The sequence below is a fragment of the Corapipo altera genome, unplaced genomic scaffold (assembly GCF_003945725.1).
Source record: "Corapipo altera isolate COAL_440 unplaced genomic scaffold, ASM394572v1 119, whole genome shotgun sequence".
In the NCBI taxonomy this organism is placed as follows: domain Eukaryota; kingdom Metazoa; phylum Chordata; class Aves; order Passeriformes; family Pipridae; genus Corapipo; species Corapipo altera.
Window position 1 is genome coordinate 1,409,714 of NW_020884985.1, and position 19,083 is coordinate 1,428,796.

The window sequence follows — 19,083 nt, forward strand, 5'->3', positions numbered from 1 at the left end:
ATGGAGAATATGTACATTGTAGAATATGTACATTTAAATAATGTAAAAACTTTTAGTTGTACCCAACATTATAAAAAAGGCCTTAGAAATCATGACTGTAATATAAACATTACTTGCTACTGTGTTATTTTCCTTTCCCTACCCCCTCCCATATTATTAATTTGTGGACAAGTTGGAGACAGATTTTTATGAAAGTATGCAAAATTATTATAATGGAGTCATGAAAGAGAGATCTGCTTTTTCTTTCCTTAATTTACAGAGGCAGTGCTGACAGGAGAAGATGTAGAGACAGTCACTCATCAATTCGTCTTTCATCTCAGATTCATTAATTGCAATACCTTCATGAGGAACTTTGGTTTTCCATATGAAAACCAGAGCCCAGCATTGTAGGGAATTCACATTAATTCAGCTCTCACATACAGAACAATGACAGCAGAGCTGGAGGTAACAGGATTTGCTGTAAGCGTCACACATACATGAAACAGTGTCTTAGGGCTTACTTATCATTTAATTCCTGAGCAATCACCAGGTGTTTCAGATGATAATCGATGGCTTTCTCGTAGTCCTGGAGCAGAGTGTACGTGTTCCCGAGGCTGTAGCAGGCCTGTGCTTCCACGGCTCTGTCCTTCAGCTGCCGAGCCAGCTGCAGTGTCCTCCTGGAAGAAAGGGTTAGTCATCTCAAAAATCACTGCAAGGAACACCTTTCAAGAGTATCCCTGCACAACTAAAAATCAGTTATACAACTTAAACAAATTAGGAAACCTGGCTGGCAAATTATCGGCTAATAAATTACTTGCTATATTGTAAACTCTTACACTCTTAGACTTGCATTACCCTTCTAAAAGTATTTCCATCTATTTCATTCAAGGGCAGGCTGATCCCTCAAACAGCATCTTTTAATCTTAATTTATTGCTTCATTAATAATTTGTAGGAGTTTCCCTGACAGTATGCAAATTGGCACAGTTTAGTACCAGTGTTCCAATAACGACTTGCCCATCAGCAGGAGCAAGGCAGGGCTATACTCACCAAGCCAGCCTGGCCCTGCTGGGCAAGAAGAATTCAAGTGCTAAGAGGAATCTGCTCAGTACTGAGGCTTTTTTTACCTTTCAAAAAGAACAGGTAAGCTCTGAGATCCAAGTAAGATGCTAATAACACCTGTACTGTATCTTTGCCAAGCTTTTTACCTTCCCAAGTACAGCAGCAACTCTTTAGTGGTGCAGAGGTCAAGAAAAAAGCCTGGATTAAAAATACAGACTCAAGATGTAAATTTGTTTTGCCATGCATCACCCCTCTCAGCTACTGAGCACACCCAAGGCAGCCACTCAACTCAGGGTAGGAAAGTTACTCAGATCCTTCCAGAACTCACCAAGAGCCAAGACAGTAATGCCTGGTTCTAGAATAAATGAGAACAAATGCCTAGGAACAGAAAGATGTCTGTCTACAGTGCTGAGAGGAATCTATTTAGAGTAACTAAAGAGTTAAAAAACAACACCAAAAAAATATTAATCCCTCGATTAAAAGAATCAGAATAGTTAAACAGCTAGGAAAAAATACTTTTGCCAAACAAATAGAAGTTTTTTTCCTAAGTATATGTTCAAGAGATGGCTATTCTACAGTGAGCTACAGTACCAGGCACAACAAGTAAACTGTACAAGAGGTATAAATTGTATTTAGAAGTAGTCAACTAACTTGTAGTATTCTGAAGCAGTTTCAAATTCCCCCAGGAATATGTAGGCGTTTCCAAGGTTGCTGTACGCTCTTCTTTCAGCTGATCTGTCACCAAATTCTTTTGCAATTAGGAGACGCTTAAAAATGTGAAATAATTGCATTATTTACTCCATTTTATACTTTGTAACATACATTTGCATACAGAAATGCACATGAAAAAATGCATTCTTTAGGTCAGCAATGCTTGATAAGAACAGCCAAACTTGAACTTCTGCCATTAAGATTTAAAACCTGCATTGAAAAGCTTGCAATAAGATCCAAAACAATGCGTGTACTAAAGGCCAGGAGCAACCAGTCACATTTTGCTAGAACAGAAATCCTTATTAGCAGATGTTGTACCTGTTCATGGGCTAAAACTGCACTCCTGAAGTTGCCCAGAAGATAGTGTGTGTTTCCCAAATTTCCAAAGGCACGTCCTTGTGCTGCTCTGTCACCCAGCTCTGTTACTATTGTCAGATTTTCCCTGTTTTGGGGGAAAGTGAGGAGAAGAATAGTGACTTTTAAGAGGTTTTTTTTTTCCTCACGTTCATTTTCACACCATAGATCTGAGAAGGAAACATTTCCTGTGAAGTACTGAAATCCACTGCATTCTTACTCAAACCAGTGTGCTCACCTCTAGTTACATAAGTATAACAACTCAGCCTGGTCTGAAGAGTGGTTAGCACCAGTCCTAACCTAAGGGAAGGACTTGCGAGGTGCACTAAAAATAAGGGCATAACAAAAACCAGTGCACTCTGCCATTGAAAACAACAAATTCACAGGTACCTCAGTTCTGCATAGAAGTGTTCCACAGTTTAGCTCATGATGCTACAAATCTCCCATATTCTAATGAACAACATGATCATATCCTCCCAATCCCCAACATTTACTTACTCATAATAATTTGCAGCTTTTTGTAAAGCATTTTTCACATCATCTGGAAGGTCCCCTGGATCGTGAGTCCCCGCACTAGCTACGTTTTTCCCCTTAGAGTGATACACATTTCCCAGATTATACAGTGCTCTTGCTTCTCCAACCTAAACCAAAAGTAAAACAAGGCATTAAAATTTCATGCTTCAAAGTCTTTTGTCACAACAACTATTTGTACAATCCACGGATAGGAAAAAAGTTTGTTAACTACTCATCAAGGCACACTCTGCCCATTCTGAACATGCTCTTACCATCCACCCAGTCATACCCCTCAATCCAATTGTTTTGCATACTACTTCCTGTTGAGGTGCAAGAGACAGAATAATTCCTGAGGTCACTCACCATTAAAAATTAAATTAAGAACAAACAAACTCACCACAACACAGGATAATATTAAACCTGGATCTGTAGCTTTCCAGGTGCAAACAATTATATTACAACTAATATAGTCTTACTGTCTAGAAGAAATAATTGAATATTCAGTATTTATTTCCCTCTGAAAGGTGGCACACTCCTTACCAGTACAACAGCATTCAGAAATGTGTGTTAGCAGTTTACTTCCAGATTCCCACACAATTCTTACCTTATCATTAAGCTCTCTGGAAATATCCAGATGTCTTTGACAGCAAACGATAGCTTCTTCAAAATTCCCAAGTACCTTTAAGGTGTTGCCCAGATTCCCACTAGCTTTAGCTTCTCCCAGTAGATCTCCAATTGTCCTAAAATTGCAGAAATACCCAGGAAATAGTGTACAACTTGAAACCAAGCAGATGATCGATGTATGGCAGACAATTACATGAATTTATGATCATCTGCTTAACATTTTTTAAAAGTTCATGTCTTTTATGAAGAGAACAGAGAGAAAATTCTTAATGATGATGTTGAAAGACAGTCCCAGTATTAGAAATAGAGATTTAACTGTGTCTGCATTTTACTTGACTGTCATAGTCTGTTACTTCCAAGACACACCAGTCTCCCAGAAAGCTCAGAGGCACCAGGACATTGCTAGATGTAAATGAGACTAAGGCAAGAGACTGCCACTGAACCACTGACTTGTACCTGGGGGATAACACAACAAATTCCCACAAGGTCACAGCACCTTAGCAGGCTAAGGCAGGGGGAAGAATAGATTTATGCCTAAATTGAGGTTAAGTACATTAGGTGCCTGTGTCTTTTAATGGATCTATACCAAATCAGTAAAACTCAGATGCATAAATAGCATATGAAATGCACACGGTTTTAGATTTCACAATATTGCACTATGAGTTTCACACAGATAAACATTAATAGGTTCTGTCCAGCAAACAAGAGAGCAGTTTAACATTCTGGAGAACCAGAAACACTGAGTTTTAGAAACAGGAAAGGGTAAAGAAAGGGTGGATTTAAAGAAGCCACTTAATTATCCACAACCCTGGTGAGGCCTCAGTCCTAGGATTATGGTGCTAGACCAAGTATTAGCTGCCAGGTTAGAGGCCAACCAAGTGACCTGCCAGACCCCCAGCCCTCTGCCACCACCACGTTCACTCATTAGCCAGTATTAATAGTAGGGTTTGGCAGGAAAAGGAGCAGCCAGCTGCTCATCCCTACAGGAATGGGATGACATGGAGAACATGGTTAAGGACACAAGATTACCTTGCAAGAGTTAAATCATGGTGGTGGTATTCCAAGGCCTTTGCATATTCATGCAGGTAGAAATAGGCATTGCCCAGCTGGCTGTAAATAGCACTCAGGGTACGTAAATCTTCAGTCCCAACCTGGACAGCGGCTTCAAAGAACGACACACCAGCCCGGCAATCTCCTGCTTTGCACAGGCGCTCACCTTCCAGAGCCAGCTCCAGGCAGGAAGCCTCCATCCTGCACAATGGAAACAAGCAAACAGTCACTCAAATGCAGTACTTTGTCCATCACCTGAGTTCTGAAGAGGGTCTTTTACTCACAGGGCTTCTATTTGTTTAGGAAAGGGAGTCAGCCCCACAGTACAACCAATGAGCTCTGCATTATAATATTACAGAAACTTGGGCTGAAACGGGAGTTGCAACTTCAATGGTGATGAGCAAACTTAACATTACAACAAACAGCTTCAACTTGTTTTCTTTCTTTTGCAGTCTGAGGGAGGAAATCACTGCTTTGTCCATATATAGCACCAGTAGGATTAAAAAATGCAGTTTTCACCATCTAGACAAACATAAGCACTTTAATTTTTAGGCTGATACGATAGTTACCTGCAAATTGTTCTAAGAAAAAAATTCAATTAGAATATTCTGTGTGTCAAAAACCATGACTAATTTTCCCTAAATTGTTTCCTATGTAATTCAATATTCCTTGGCACTTCATTTCTTATATTGGCACTGCTATGAAAATTCTCAGTGTAAGAAAAAATACCTAGATTCAATTAATGACAAAATGTATGTCAGTGCAAGTTACTTCACTGATACACCACCATTCCAGAACCCACTGGAATACTGCTTATTATTATCAACAAATAATTGTATAGTTAAACAGGTACGAAACACTGCAGTCATGGATGAATTTGCAGAAGATTACATTTTGAACAATGAATGAAGAAGCTGATAGAGAACTACAGTGACAAAAGCCATTCACGTGCACTTGTGCCACTGTGAATTCAGGTGTACAAAATGAAACGTCATAAGTGTTAACAATTATATACAAACATTTCCTGCTTTCAATTGTGGGATGCAAGGGAGGCAGGGGAGAGGAGGAGAAGGAAGATGATAATTTCAGGTCCCAGTCTCAAAGCAAGCTTTTGCAAGATATATGCATTTTAAAAAGCTTGCAAAAATGTCATCATGCTATTTTTTAAAAGATTTTTTTACAAAAAAAACCTCTGTAAGAGACATTCTGTAATTGTTTAAAAAGCGCGTCCTAATATTGCCAAAAAGTGGACAATTAAATGCTGGACTTTCCAATTGTTATTTTAATGGCAACACCATTAAAATGTTTTGACAAGACATAGTGATGAAGTATTTAATGTACCTGAAATATTTACATTTCCTTATTTTCCTAAACTGGAAGAAAATAGATCATACAGAATTCTTTTCAGATCTGAGTAAGAAGAATATATATTTGAAAAATCCAAAGACTTCCAAGAGAACTAGAAGAATTTGGATCATAAGTACAATAAGCTACCAACACAAACAGTACCATACCTGCTGGTCTTCGACATTCCACAACTTAAGCACATCGAGATGACAGACATAATTAGCTTTTGCAATGAAAAGCACTGTGTGCTTGGTAGTTGGTAAAGATGCCAACAGCAAAAGGTAGAGCGGGCATGAAGTTCTTGCCAGGCCAAACTTCTCAAGTTGGATATCCATAACACATGCAGTATCTTAGGTTTGGAAACTCTTCTCAGAGAAGTTAAAGCATTCCTACAACACACCACCTGGTTTTCACTACACTGTGCATGTGTTGAAGGTAAGACAGAAAAAGGCAGAAATGATTAAGTGCAGTTAAGTACCAGGCAGGAATGATTACACCATCAGCAACTGAAGGTTTAGGACTTAAAACACATCATTGGGTAATCTTAATCCTATCCACAGAGGTTCTCTCCGGGCACCTCATGTTAACTGACATGTCTAATTAGAGTGATGACTAGAAAATATGGTGCTTCTCAGTGCAAAGATATATACCATTACACAGCAACACTCAGTCCCTTAGATTTTTAGCTTGAACGGCTAAAAAGGGCAGAACTTTCAGCAAAATGTGTGTGTGACATAATAGTCAAAATGCTACACTGGACTCCACTTCTGTAAGTGAATTTATTCCATAAAAAAAATGTAATCGTGTTTTGACTTGCAACTGTGACGCGTCAGCCACATGTTCAATGGAGAAAAGGCAAAGTTAAAAAAGGTACAAGGCCAACGTCAGAGAGTGCTGTGCTCCAGGAACTCCCCTGACAGACTGCATTCATCTCGTTTCACACACCCCAAAGACTCCAAATGCCAAGGCAGCACTACCATTTTCTCAGGGAACTTGAAACATAATCGTTTGACTTTGCAAACCTAAACTCAATATAGCCTGTGAAAATGAAAGATCTGGGTCCTTTCATACACAACACAAATAACTACGAAGCAAAAGGCTTATACCCAGACTGATGAAAATCAGCTGTTATTATGGAGTGTTTCAATTCAACCTGAATTACAGGAAGTAAATGAAAATGGGAACTAGTAATTGTGTGAGTAAAAAAGGAACTCAAAATGTAACATTACTCTTGAGCCCAACTCTAGAAAGGTATTTTAACAGGTTGCTAGAATCTGTACAGCCAATTAAACTTTAATTCCATTTGGATCCATTCTTACTGACCTACCATTTCAGTTGCCTGCACCCAATATTAATGTTTTTATTCATGTTATATAAGAGCTATGATATCATTCAGTTATTTTAAAAGTTTGCTAGACTTATCCATCAAGTACAAAACTGGACTCAGAAGGGGTTTGGTTTTGGTTTGGATTTTCTTTTTTCTTCCCCTCCTCTACTTAAAAGGACTTATGCAAATGAACACTTTTTTTGTTTTGCTGGGGTTTTTTTAAGATTTACGTAGGTGTTCTCCACCTGTCACTACTAATGGTTAAACAGCATGTTGGCAGACCAGACAGGGCTAGGCTATCAATGTTTTAAGAAGTCATTAAATAGTTACAAGGAGAATATGACATTACTTTCTCTGCTCCCAGGGCTGAATTGAATTATTTACTCAACACCCAATGGCCAAACAAAAGATACATTGAATCCCCAGAGAGGAGAAGAGAACAAGGCCCATTCATCTTGGTACTTCTAATGAAATCCTGTTCCTGCTGAACAGGATAACCTTCCCCTAGATATTACTGTGGAACTGCTCACACAGGGCTTCATTTTGTTATTCTGTTTATAGCTGCCTGGACCTGTTCTCTGAAAGGCTGGCATCTTCTCAATAATTTCTCATTTGTAAAACTACCTCATCCTTATCTGTCCCTTCTAAGCTTTTCCTCTTGCCTGGCTCCCTTTTTTTTTTCCTCTTGTTCTTCTCTGACCTCCTTCACATTCTCATTTAAACCTTTACACTTATAAGAATATAAACCCTAAACATATTGCCTCCCCCCTAACCTCCCTGTTTTTTTCTCCCATTTTGGAGTCTCCCTCCCTTCAGTTGTTCCCATCTTACAATAAAATCAGAAAACTGCTAAGAAGTAAGGCAAGAGAAGGCACTAAGACTCATTGATTACTACAATCTCTAAAGACAATTTAGTTTTACTAAGTTCAATTCCCAGCAAGAGGATTTTTTGCTCTTGGGAGGGAACAAGGTTGACATCAATTTGCCAAGAAACACACGACACACCTGGACACAAACCAACCCCCCCTATTATATCTCTTTAGTTGAGGTGCACAGCATTACTAACCCCACAGCATCCTGTAATAAAGCTCACACACCATTCCTGACTCCTGCACTTACTCTTGGCTCCCACATGGAATGCAGGAGCCTCCACACTGACCACTCCAAACAGCTTCACCCCCACTGAACACTGGTTCCCTCCAACTACGCTGGGTGGCAAAGTCAGAAACAAACAACGCACACACCAAGAAACACACACCTGGATTGTGGGTTCTTTTGCTCCAATTAAGATAAAAGCAGTGACAACTTTTTGGTGTGTAAATTTGATAGGCCAAGCCAAGCAAGTCCTACAAATATTCACCCCATAGATCATTTATTAGCCCCATTTAGTAGCGTTAGCATTTTATTTTCAGTCACTAAACAACAAAACGATAAAAAACAGTGTCCTTCCATCAGCATAAGCATTTTTATAGCTGCTAAAGTGATACTGGTCAAGTACTGTGGGGAGAAAGAAACATCTTGGACAGTCAGAAACAGACCCACAGTAAAGCCTTTCCTTAGGAGTTTCTTTTAAAATCAGTTGTAATGGATTGCCAAAAAGCAGACAGCAGTCAGAGCCAAATGAGCCTGGGAACATACCTGTGATTAAAAAATTTTTAAAAGTGGTAACACCTCCTCCCCCCTGTAATTTATGACCTACTATTTCCTGCACTAAATTTTAAACTACGACCTAATAAATATTTCCAAATTAAATTTTAATTTAAATATTAAAAAATTAAAAATTAATTACAATGATTGAATTAAATCATCATAAATTTCCAGTTCAATATACTGAATTAATTTGCAGTTTCTCTAAATTTTAGAAAAGTTTAATATTTTTTAAAATTAAAAGTATTATGGCATGACTTTTTAAAATGTCAATCAGATTACAGTTCTTAGAGAAAGGCTTAGTAACGCCATTAATATTTTATTGATAATATTTTTAACTGGTATCATTCAAGCCTGTACTGAAATACAGCATAAAGCAGTAAGACATTTTGCCCTGAATGTGCTTGCCAATTCTTTTGAAGTTATTTTGGACTCGTCAATTTAAACGAGACAACTGAGCATAACGCTTTTTTTATCCATTTCCTTCTATAATAGTACCCTGAACAGCTCCTGCTGTCATTAAAAAGTGAGCAAGGATCTTCTGTGGTTATCTGGGGAGGACCAAGAGCATCAGCAACAGCGTGGGGACATGTCAGAGGAGAGCTGGGAGGGAGGAACCTTAAAGAAACACGTAGCACAGAAGAACCATCATGCTCACACACTTAGGGATTCCTGCTGTCTAAGCCACACTATAAAGATTTTAGCAAAATAAAGAGAGAGAGCAGACAGTAAATTACAGTTTATTTCTAATTTTTCTCCTTACTGACCATGAAAAATCTCCTCATGCTGACTGCATTGCTAACCAGAACACTGTACTTCTAAGAAATGGAAGACAAGACCAATCTAACAGCAATGTAACACTGTCAGAACATTTTCAGAATTAAATCTAAGCATGTGTTGTCTTACAAAAACAGGTAGAGCCTTACTGCTGTTAGCCAGCTATAAAAAGACCTCTAAAGCAAGAATGACCAGGTTGGGGATTGAATCATGCTTTTTATTTCTTTTTAAAACAACCATTTCGGTGTTCCAGTGTCCCTTCCTGTTGAATGAGCTGCAAGATTTACCCTTCCAAACCCATGCACTACACAATGCTTCTGTTGTTCAGGGTCATTAGAGTGAGTCTGCAATGCCAACACGTTGCCCCACATCTGTAAAGGGGATTCAGAAGAAAAATTATAAAAGCTCTCAGAAGGAAACTCACATCTCCTCTTCACTTGCAATAACAGTACTTTTTAGTCCAAGGTTTCAAAGCAGTTTCCATCTATCCATCAAATCTCTTCATTTTAAGCAAGGAAAACACCACTCTAAGTGACAGTGTGCCTAAAAATTCATTATTTAAAGCAATGATGGGATAAGTACAGAGAACTGCAGCAGACAAAACAATTTGCATAGGCAGTCCACAGCCAGAAGAAGAGGGAGCAGGTACTACCCTGCAGGGATCATACTTCATATCATTCTACCCAAAATACAAAGAAATACAGACAATTTTGTACTATTTGCTACCATGCACAGTTCCAACACTATACAATCACACAACTATATTTACATAATCTGCTACATAGCAAATGTAAATTTTCATTGCTCAAAAATCAAGAAAAGAAAAAAGTGGTTCAGTTCTAATAACTGAGATATCAAACTATTTGTTGCAACTTGTTTAGTTTTCTGTTATTAAGAGCACTTATTCATGCACAGTAAAATTAGCACAGTCTCACCTGTATCGCACGTGGAAGGAGCGATCCTCGCGCATGCTTATCCAAGCATTACTGTCCTCCATGGAGCTGCATTATCAGCAGGGAAAGTAACACCGTCCTCTAGTAGGGTAAGTACTTCACTACAGAGAATTGTTGTCAGAACACCATTTCAGTTAGTATATTAAGAAGCTGGAGTAAAGATAACCTAAGCTTCTGTAGAAAAACTCTTCTTTATTACCGAGGTTAGGAGGTCACTGTCAGACACATCTCACACCTTCAGAAATGTTCATGTTCTTTCATCTGTGGCCCTTTAGCTCCACTCAGTTTCTGCAAAGGGAACACAAGATGCTTGGCTTGAAGTCTCATAGTCAGTTAATAACTCATAACCATTTGCAGCTGATGTAAAAGCATAACACTGCTCCTACCAAGCAGGAAACGTCAATCAAGAACTTGAAAGGCAGAGCCAAAGCCTTCTACATACATACGGCAATTCCTGCAGGCAAGTGAGAAAGTAAAGGAGGTTTAACAAAACCCAACATTCTCTCTTCTCTTGGAAACTTTGAATAATTTACCCTTGTTAGTATTCTTTGGCCTCATGAAGTTCCAAGCAAAAAGCTTAAAGGATGAAAGCTACAGAACGAAAGGCATACTACAGAATAGATCACAAACTGCTTTACACAGAAACAGTGCTGCTGAAACCCAGATAATCAGCTCAAGGCCCTCTGCACTGAGAACCAGAAGGCAGAACCCCATCTGGAGATCATTCATGCTGGAGACTGTCCCACTTGGAATACTACGAGCACAGCAGCCAGCAAAGGTTTAAGATCTATTCTCTTTTCCCCTCCCTGCTCCCCAGAGAAAAGGGGGGAGTTATGGGGGCTTGGGAGTTGAGAGGTGGTGTGTTTACACTGGCTTGCCATTCCAAAATGCTGCAGCATTGTGATATGAGCTCCAAACTGCTTCAAAGGGATTGCAGCAGCCAACAGGTAGACATCAGACATGTTTAGGCTGGCTGGGAAAAGATTAACAGAAAAGAAACTCTGTATTCAAAAGTCTACCCACTTTTAAACATATTTTTAGTAGAGACAGTGACATATTTATTGCTCAGTACTAATATTACCTTCCTTTGCAAGTAAACATATAGTTGTGTAACTCACAAATGCATATTTCATCAGGAGACTGCAGAGGTGTCAAAAGACAAGAACAGAGCTCAGATTCAGAGCTGTCAACAGAAGAAAATGCAACCTCTATATTTAATTGTCAATGTAGGCCATGCCTTTTCCTCTCATTAGTTTTATCAAGTACCAGCTTTACTTCCCTTTCCCATCATACTCTACCTTCACAGCAGCCCTCAAACAGACTATCCACATTCTTCCGGTTAAACAATTATTTTGCCCTTCCACGCTCATCACTAGAATTATTTGGCATCAACAAGTGGGTGTGGGTGTATTTTTGCAATTATGAAGTGTGACACCTCCAGTTTACCATACCATTGCAACCCACAAACTGGGCAGTCCATGTTACAGGTATTTACTCTCCGGAAGTTTGTCCGGGCCTCACATCAGATAACTCACACAGGCAGATGGCTGTAAGCCACCCAGTCTGCAGCAACCATCCATGAGCATTCCTGCTGTCAACTTTAATTAAAAAAACAAAGTTATACTTAAAAGTACATCAGAACACCTGCATTTATTTAAATATCAGTTATTTTTAGCAGTACATGCCACATCACCTGTTTATAGCTTCACTGTATCTGAGCTACACTTCTGTCCTCATACTTAAGCTCATCCTCTGACTGATGCCACCATCTCCCACCAGCTGGAAGCACTACTCCTGCTTCCTTGCCTCCTTACTGGCCATACAGCACATTCCTAGACTTGGGAGGGTGATATGGACACACCCACATTGGACAACACATCATCATCACATATCCAACAAAAATTACTGGGTCTGGTCTTCATAGCTCGCTTCTTCACCCGTAAGTCATTAGGATGCCAATGACTGCTCCAGCCAGGCCAACATGTAATCAGTAAGCAAACTTAAAGCATATTAATTAGAGTGATGAATTCAAAATTCAGAAGGTGGAAGTCAAATACTTCCACAGATGGCATCTGTCAGGTGTAAACTGGCCTTGGAAGGACTGTGCTACAGCAAACTAAGCCTTGCTCTTTCAGCTGATGCACCTGAACTACTGAGAAACTGCTGAGAGTACCTGAGTAACCAGCCTCGCCTGAGCTGATGATCAACACGGGATTGACTCAGGGGGCACAGGAATTCAGTAGAAGAGCCAAGTGAACTAACAGGCATCAGGAGAAGGTCTATGCTGTCAGCATAACTAACAGTGAAACATGTTTTCTCCTAAACTTGCATTTTTAATTAAAATTTCATGTAGATTGGAAAAAAATCACTTCGGAAGAAGTTACAGAAGAAACCAAGACACCTCCATCTTTAAATCTGACCAGTACACTTCAAGTTCTTGACAGCAATAAAACATTAGTTGCAATTTCTTTCCCAAAAGCCTGTATGCAGGCTAATAGTCCTAGTTACTGCAACTTCCAGACAAGCATTTCACATTTTAAGGCATTTTCCATTTCAGCAACAATTTATTACATACTATGAATTTTATCACTATGGCAGACAATCACTTTAATCAGTTTGCAGTTCTTAGTTACACTAAAGGTCTATGACAGATCCATTCATTTTAACTTCTGGCAGGAAACTGTTTTTCCAGACAGGTGCAACTTCATCAGCAAGCACCAGAAAGCCAATACTGCTATTTATTAGCAGTCTACAGAGCCAGGAATCACAATACAGTGGGAGAGGAAGATGATTTTTACCCCTTGCATCGCCTTAAAATGGTACCTTTCTGCACTTTCGTTTGCTCCTTCCCTCAACCCACACCTTCCTTTTTGGAGCTTGTCAGATGGTTAAAAGCATTGCTTTGCTTATCCTCAGTCACATGGCTGGCAGGCTGACAGATCCTGACTGGTCACTTGGGGGCTGAGCAGTTCCGTTCTTTCTGCCTTTCCCAAAAGGAGACGACCAAGTCATGCCTTCTCTACTGTTGCCGTGGGATTTAGGTGCTGAAAAAATCTCCAGAGCAGTTAATTAGGGATGAGATAAGAAAGGGTTTATTTGCCAAGGCTAAGATGTTACAAGACGCAGGCGCCCCTGTGCCCGAGAGGTTACATTTTATAACATCATCCATCCAATCCCAGATGTATCCACCCTGTGGCCTTTCCTCTGGACAGCCCCGGGGTCCACCCCCTGAAAATGGGTCTGGGGTGCATTTCGGGACCCCCTACTTCGTTACCTTCATCATCATCAGAGCACAAAGGGTACGTAGTTACCTAATTCTTGACTTCATTCTGTGGTTTAGGTCCAGATATGCTGTTCTGTCAACTGTCTAGGCCTTGCCTTGACAAAAGACTAAACATTTCTATTGGATTCAGGAGTAGGGCTAATATAGGGAGCATAGAATGGGGTAAGAGGGTTAAGGAATGTGTAAACAAGGGTGCTACAGGGAAAGGGAAAGGGACAAGGGACAAAGAAGGGAGGGTTTCTACTTTTAAAACCTACTTACACTGCTTATAAAACTTACAAGTCTTACAAATATTAAAAGAAATAAAAAAACATTAGGGGCTTAAGGCATCACTACCCATCTGCTACTTCTCACAAAGCTACGGGAAAGGAGCACCAGCCAAGTGAAGTCATCACCAACTGAGAGAATCAAAAGCTACAAGAGGAAAGTACAGACTGAGGCAGATCAATTGCACAAATTGTATTTCCTTAGAAAAACTAACAACAGATATTTGCTGTTCCATGATTAAGGCGAATTTCCCAAGGGTGAACTAAGTTTGAGTTTCCTTTTGGGAAGATGCTACAACATGTGCGAGGAAAAGAAAAAAGAAGAAGGAAAAGAAGCTCGAACTGGATTATCTGAAACAAAACAGAGCTTTGTATACCCTGTGGAGGAAGACAGAGACTACACAACGACAAAAAAACCCAACAGTTCCATTACTGAAATAGAGATTAGCTTGTCTCCAGACCTTCAAAATAAGAAAGAGCATAGAACAAGGAACACTCAGAAATAGAACGTTCTCTACTTTAGTCTTCAATGCTGTTCAAGGATATTTTTAAAATTTACCTGAATAAATACGCCTAAAATAAGCCACCCAAAAAATCTTCAAAAATTCCATATCAAGTATTGTATTTACATAGCAAACAGCCTCATCATTAGCATTTCTGCAGTAATACATATTCCCCAGTGAATGAACTTTAAAGCAAATGTTTGCCATGCTGGGAAAAAAACCTATTTTTTTCCAAACCTTGAGCACAGTACAAGTGATTAGTCATGAGAGTGGACCATGCTGATACAAGAAACATTGTACTAAGACCAGTGTGGTTATTCTTGGAAGCGTAATTTTAAATTTCTCTCTGCACCACTTCTGACAGCTGTTCAACAGTGGTTAGCTGACAGCACACAGAAACCACCTTCACTGATGAGGTGAATTTGAGGTTTTATTCAGGGTCATGATGACATGGAGCAATACCTGCCCTGAAACACTGCCTTTGTCTCCCCATGGATTTATACGTGGAGCAGAAAACCCTAGAATAAACCAGGGAGTTTCTGTTAAAGGACTAGTTTAGCAGCATACAAGCCCCTTTCCAGCACACAATCCAAGTGAGGCTCCCATCACACATTAATGGGTTGCATCTGAAGGACAGAACAGGAAAGCTGAGGTTCATAAACAACTATCTCAGCTGCTCTCCCAGGTGTGAGTCTGATAAAGCACATGCTGCAAAGCCTGGACCACCACAGAGCATGGGAAAGACCCAGCCTAAATATCCTGTGCTATCAGGCTCAACAGACAACCTGCAAATAAATTAATACCACTATCTAATGTTCTTGGTTCAGATCCTTCCTCCTCCACCCCAACTACATTACCATGTTGACTTACAAATATGGATCCACATGAATCTAAGGCACATTGCTGAATATTACAGACAGTGCTGAAATGGCTGGAAGGGGTGGGTATTGTACTGCCTGTGGCACACAGGTGACAATCTTGAGATGATTAAAATAAAAAACCAAACCAAAACACAACAACAATAGGCAGAAAGCATTTCTGAGATGAATTTTGCTCACAATGGAATGATGCTTTCACCACGTCCACAGCTGGAAATGAAAGCATGGACTTGAATTCAACACTAGAGGAACACAGCTCTGGAGCAAAGTCCAACGTCTATTACCTAACTGCTAATATGGTCCTGCATTATGACAGACATGGTTAATAGCAGAGATATTTAATTTATCACCCTATTTCTAGAAAGGTTTTTTTGGTTGTGGCAGAAAATACATATCCACATTGCAAGTATATTCAGAATACTGCCATATTCCAGACCAACTCTATTAACTTCAGTAAATGCAAAGGTGCCCTATCAGGCACAGTAAAGGTATAGTATAGCTTTGTAAACAGAGATATTTAAGGCATCTGGCAATGATGCAGGACATCTAGTGACTTACAGTCTTAGAATGTGCTGTAGACAAAAGCAAACGAACAGCTAACACACATAATTCCACTAAGAAGAGCAAAACAAAGAGGCAACAAATGCACATATGAGACTGGTATCGGTGCTCAATGACGCAGAGATGGCCCTCGCAGTGCCTCCATCACAGAGTATCCTTCCAGAAAAGAACATCCTTTTTCTAAGAGAATTGGTAAGTAGCTGGAAAATAGCTTGCTACTTAATGTACATAATTACTGTCCAGTGTGCAGGTTAAAGAACCTGGTGTAGCTGACACAAGTAACCACTAGCATTTTTATTATACAGATATTCCTGCAGATAGTTAGTGTAAGTCATCTATTTAAATCCTGAACTAAGGCAATCCCACACTATGATAAAATAAGAAAGGAAGAGAACATGAAGTGCCAGCAAAATATAACTAATGTCCCCATCATAAAACTAATCAGGCAACTGAACTCATTCTAATATGCAGCAAGATTAAGATTTAAGATACAAGAAGATAGCAGAATAATATCTTCTCTTTACTTTAAAAAAAGGAGCAAAGTCAGAATAGCTCATAATTTTTCACATATTTGATACATCAAGGTAATAGGATTCCAAGTTTTTTTTACAAATTGTCATTCACACATGAAATGAAATATTGTGCTGCCTTCTTTCCAAGCATCCCATAACTGGACATGAGATTGGCATTTAAGCACTGTAAAATAAAGTGCTTAAATGCCACAATAGACTGAAATGACAGTTCACAACAAAATAATAACTTCTGATCCTTTTATTTGTAACAGAAGTTGAAATTATATGCCCACAAAATCAGTAAGAATTTTGTAACCAAATTCTCTTTGTTACCAAGAAGGTAAATTTGAATGTTGCTCCATTGGGAACATCTCATTGTGCAAATTAACGTATATGAGGCCTCTCCCAGGCAACAAGACACTCAACTACCTTCAGTTTGGGAAATGGAGCATGTTACATGATGTGAAAGAACACCACATGGGAAGAGTTCAGCACAAAAGGTTGGCTATTTGCACTTAAACTGACTGAGCAAGTTGATTATAGATCTCTCCATTTAAACGTTCCATGTAGCTCAGCTCCTTCTTGGTCTATAACATCTCTTAAAAAGAGATCTTGGTAAGTAAAAGAAGGAAGATAAACAGATCGTACAAGCACCTTAAAGAGAAATGGGAAAAGTTGTCTTGAGATTGCATAAATTAAAAAAAAATTAACAATCCTTAGAATCACTGACAGTAAAACATGAGAGCAATTTAAGCGAAGCAATGTAGCTGCTATTTCAGATTTCCTACACTGCACTGTGATGCTCATTCAGAGATTAAGCAGACATTCAGCATAAAGAACTCAGTGCTACTCCAGCAAGGTTTTATCCTGTAAGGAGCAGACGTGGCTCTCATAGAACCTGTATGACACAACTGAAATGATCCATGAAGTTTAATGCCAGCAGCATTTCTAGGTGCATCCCTTGTGCCCCTCAGTTCCCAAGTATTGACAGCAACCATTAACCATCCTCTCTAATGACTCCTCAGTTGAACAAGCATGGCTACAACCTGTAAAAAACTGTTAAAGTGCAGGATAAACACAAATGAACACATACTACGGTGAGAAGACCATGTGTTGGTTTTTCATACTGCTTGCTTCTTATAGACACAGGTACAGTGTATTTATAGCACATCACACCTGTAGATTTAAGGTAAACAATATCTGTTGAGGTGCCAAGTTGTAAATTGCTTTGCATATTCATTCTAACACTCGGGATGCAGGTGCAAATCTATTCAGAATCTACTCACTGCATTTTCTTCCCTCAGTGATGGCTACTGGACTGGAGTCCATTCTGCCCCCACTGCCCATGGATATATTCACTATGCACATACATTATTACACCAATATAGCTGGGTCACAATAGTGCATCCTGTCCTCTAACAAACCAGTGGCTGCATGCAAGGAACAGAATTCCTAACAGGATACTAGCAGGGCAATGGTAGGAAAAAAAAATGTAGCAAACAGAAATAGTGAAGAAATAAAATAGATTTAGAGAGCTGTCTTTATGAATCACATATGGTTTATATTCCCGGTAACTCAGCTGCATGAAAGCTTTCCTTCCTATTAGCAAAAGGTTTATAATACACAAAAGTTTTATTACATGAACAAGAACCATATTCCTCAAACACTGCCAAATTTGAGTCCCAAGAGGCAGCTTGACATTAATCATCTGTTCAACACTACATATGTTTCAGACCATCTCTTACCAATTTGTCCACTTTTGTTTGTCCTGTATTTTACATTCCTAATACTGTGGTTTCCACAAAATACCACCCCTTTTTTTCTTTTCAGGTACTATCATCTGTATAGCAGATTTGCTATTAAGTGGCTAAAGAAAAGTTCAGGGTTTTTTCTGGCACCTGGTATCTCTTTTTTCTTTCATTCACAGGAGCAGTTATACCAGTAACAGGTTAATCTCTTGCAAAGTCTCAAGATCAACACCTGCTCCTCAAACAAAACCAATTTCATTCTGATTTTAAGCTTAAAAGCTAATGGAACCAAGTTCTGGTAACAACAGTTACCAGATCTGGGCACGAATGATTAAGTTGTGGAAAGTGAAAGTGACCACACAAGGGTAACAAAAATCCTGAATTACAAAAAGTACGAACATCTTGGCTATTAAATTTAAAAAGTGGAACATCAGGGGAAACTAAAAAATGATCCAGTTTTAAGCAAAACAGAAGAATCCAGATAAACTATAAAAAAAATAAAAATTCCCACACATTCAGTAGTTTAAACTATGGAGAAACAGAATTTATTTTTCGGAAAACACCCATGTCTTACTAAAACTTTTCCTTCCTAACCAGCGACAGACCAGGCTGCTCTCTGAATCATACTGTGCTGTCATTTGTTGACAAAAAAGGCTGAGAATTGACATTAGAAAGAGTTCTAGTAAAATAAGAATATATCCCCACCCTGGCAAGCTGCAGGAAGTAAGACTCAGTTTCAAAATTGATTGTTCCCTGCAGCATGCCACAAGAAACAGGTATTCTATGTTTTTGCAATGCTTTTACTCAACATTCATAGCAGGAGACTGGCTTGCTGACTACCAAAAGAAAATCTATGTGAAGAAAGAATTGTTGTCTTTATATACCTCAGGAAAAAATGAAAAAGCAAAACATCAACAGTTTGAAGCCAAGTGACAATGAGCACACAAGAACAGAATGGTAAGATGTCAATGAAAAGCTTTTAACTTTTCA

General features: G+C 39.1%; 1 protein-coding gene across 5 annotated transcripts in view; it reads right to left on the reverse strand.

Moving 5' to 3' along the window:
- GPSM2 (G protein signaling modulator 2) overlaps positions 1-19,083 on the reverse strand; it is a 36,317-nt gene that overhangs the window by 7,211 nt on the left and 10,023 nt on the right. For 3 of the 5 annotated variants that reach the window (XM_027666078.1, XM_027666075.1, XM_027666076.1), the window contains exons 2-9: positions 10,542-10,630; positions 10,325-10,443; positions 4,271-4,492; positions 3,222-3,357; positions 2,603-2,745; positions 2,069-2,192; positions 1,691-1,806; positions 501-656 (exon numbers count right to left, since the gene is read on the reverse strand). In XM_027666078.1, coding sequence (XP_027521879.1) covers positions 501-656; positions 1,691-1,806; positions 2,069-2,192; positions 2,603-2,745; positions 3,222-3,357; positions 4,271-4,492; positions 10,325-10,386 — 959 coding nt within the window. In that variant the 5' untranslated portion in view covers positions 10,387-10,443; positions 10,542-10,630. Of the gene's footprint in view, positions 1-500; positions 657-1,690; positions 1,807-2,068; positions 2,193-2,602; positions 2,746-3,221; positions 3,358-4,270; positions 4,493-10,324; positions 10,631-19,083 lie in introns of all 5 variants that reach the window. The other 2 variants (XM_027666079.1, XM_027666074.1) reach the window with 1 other exon arrangement.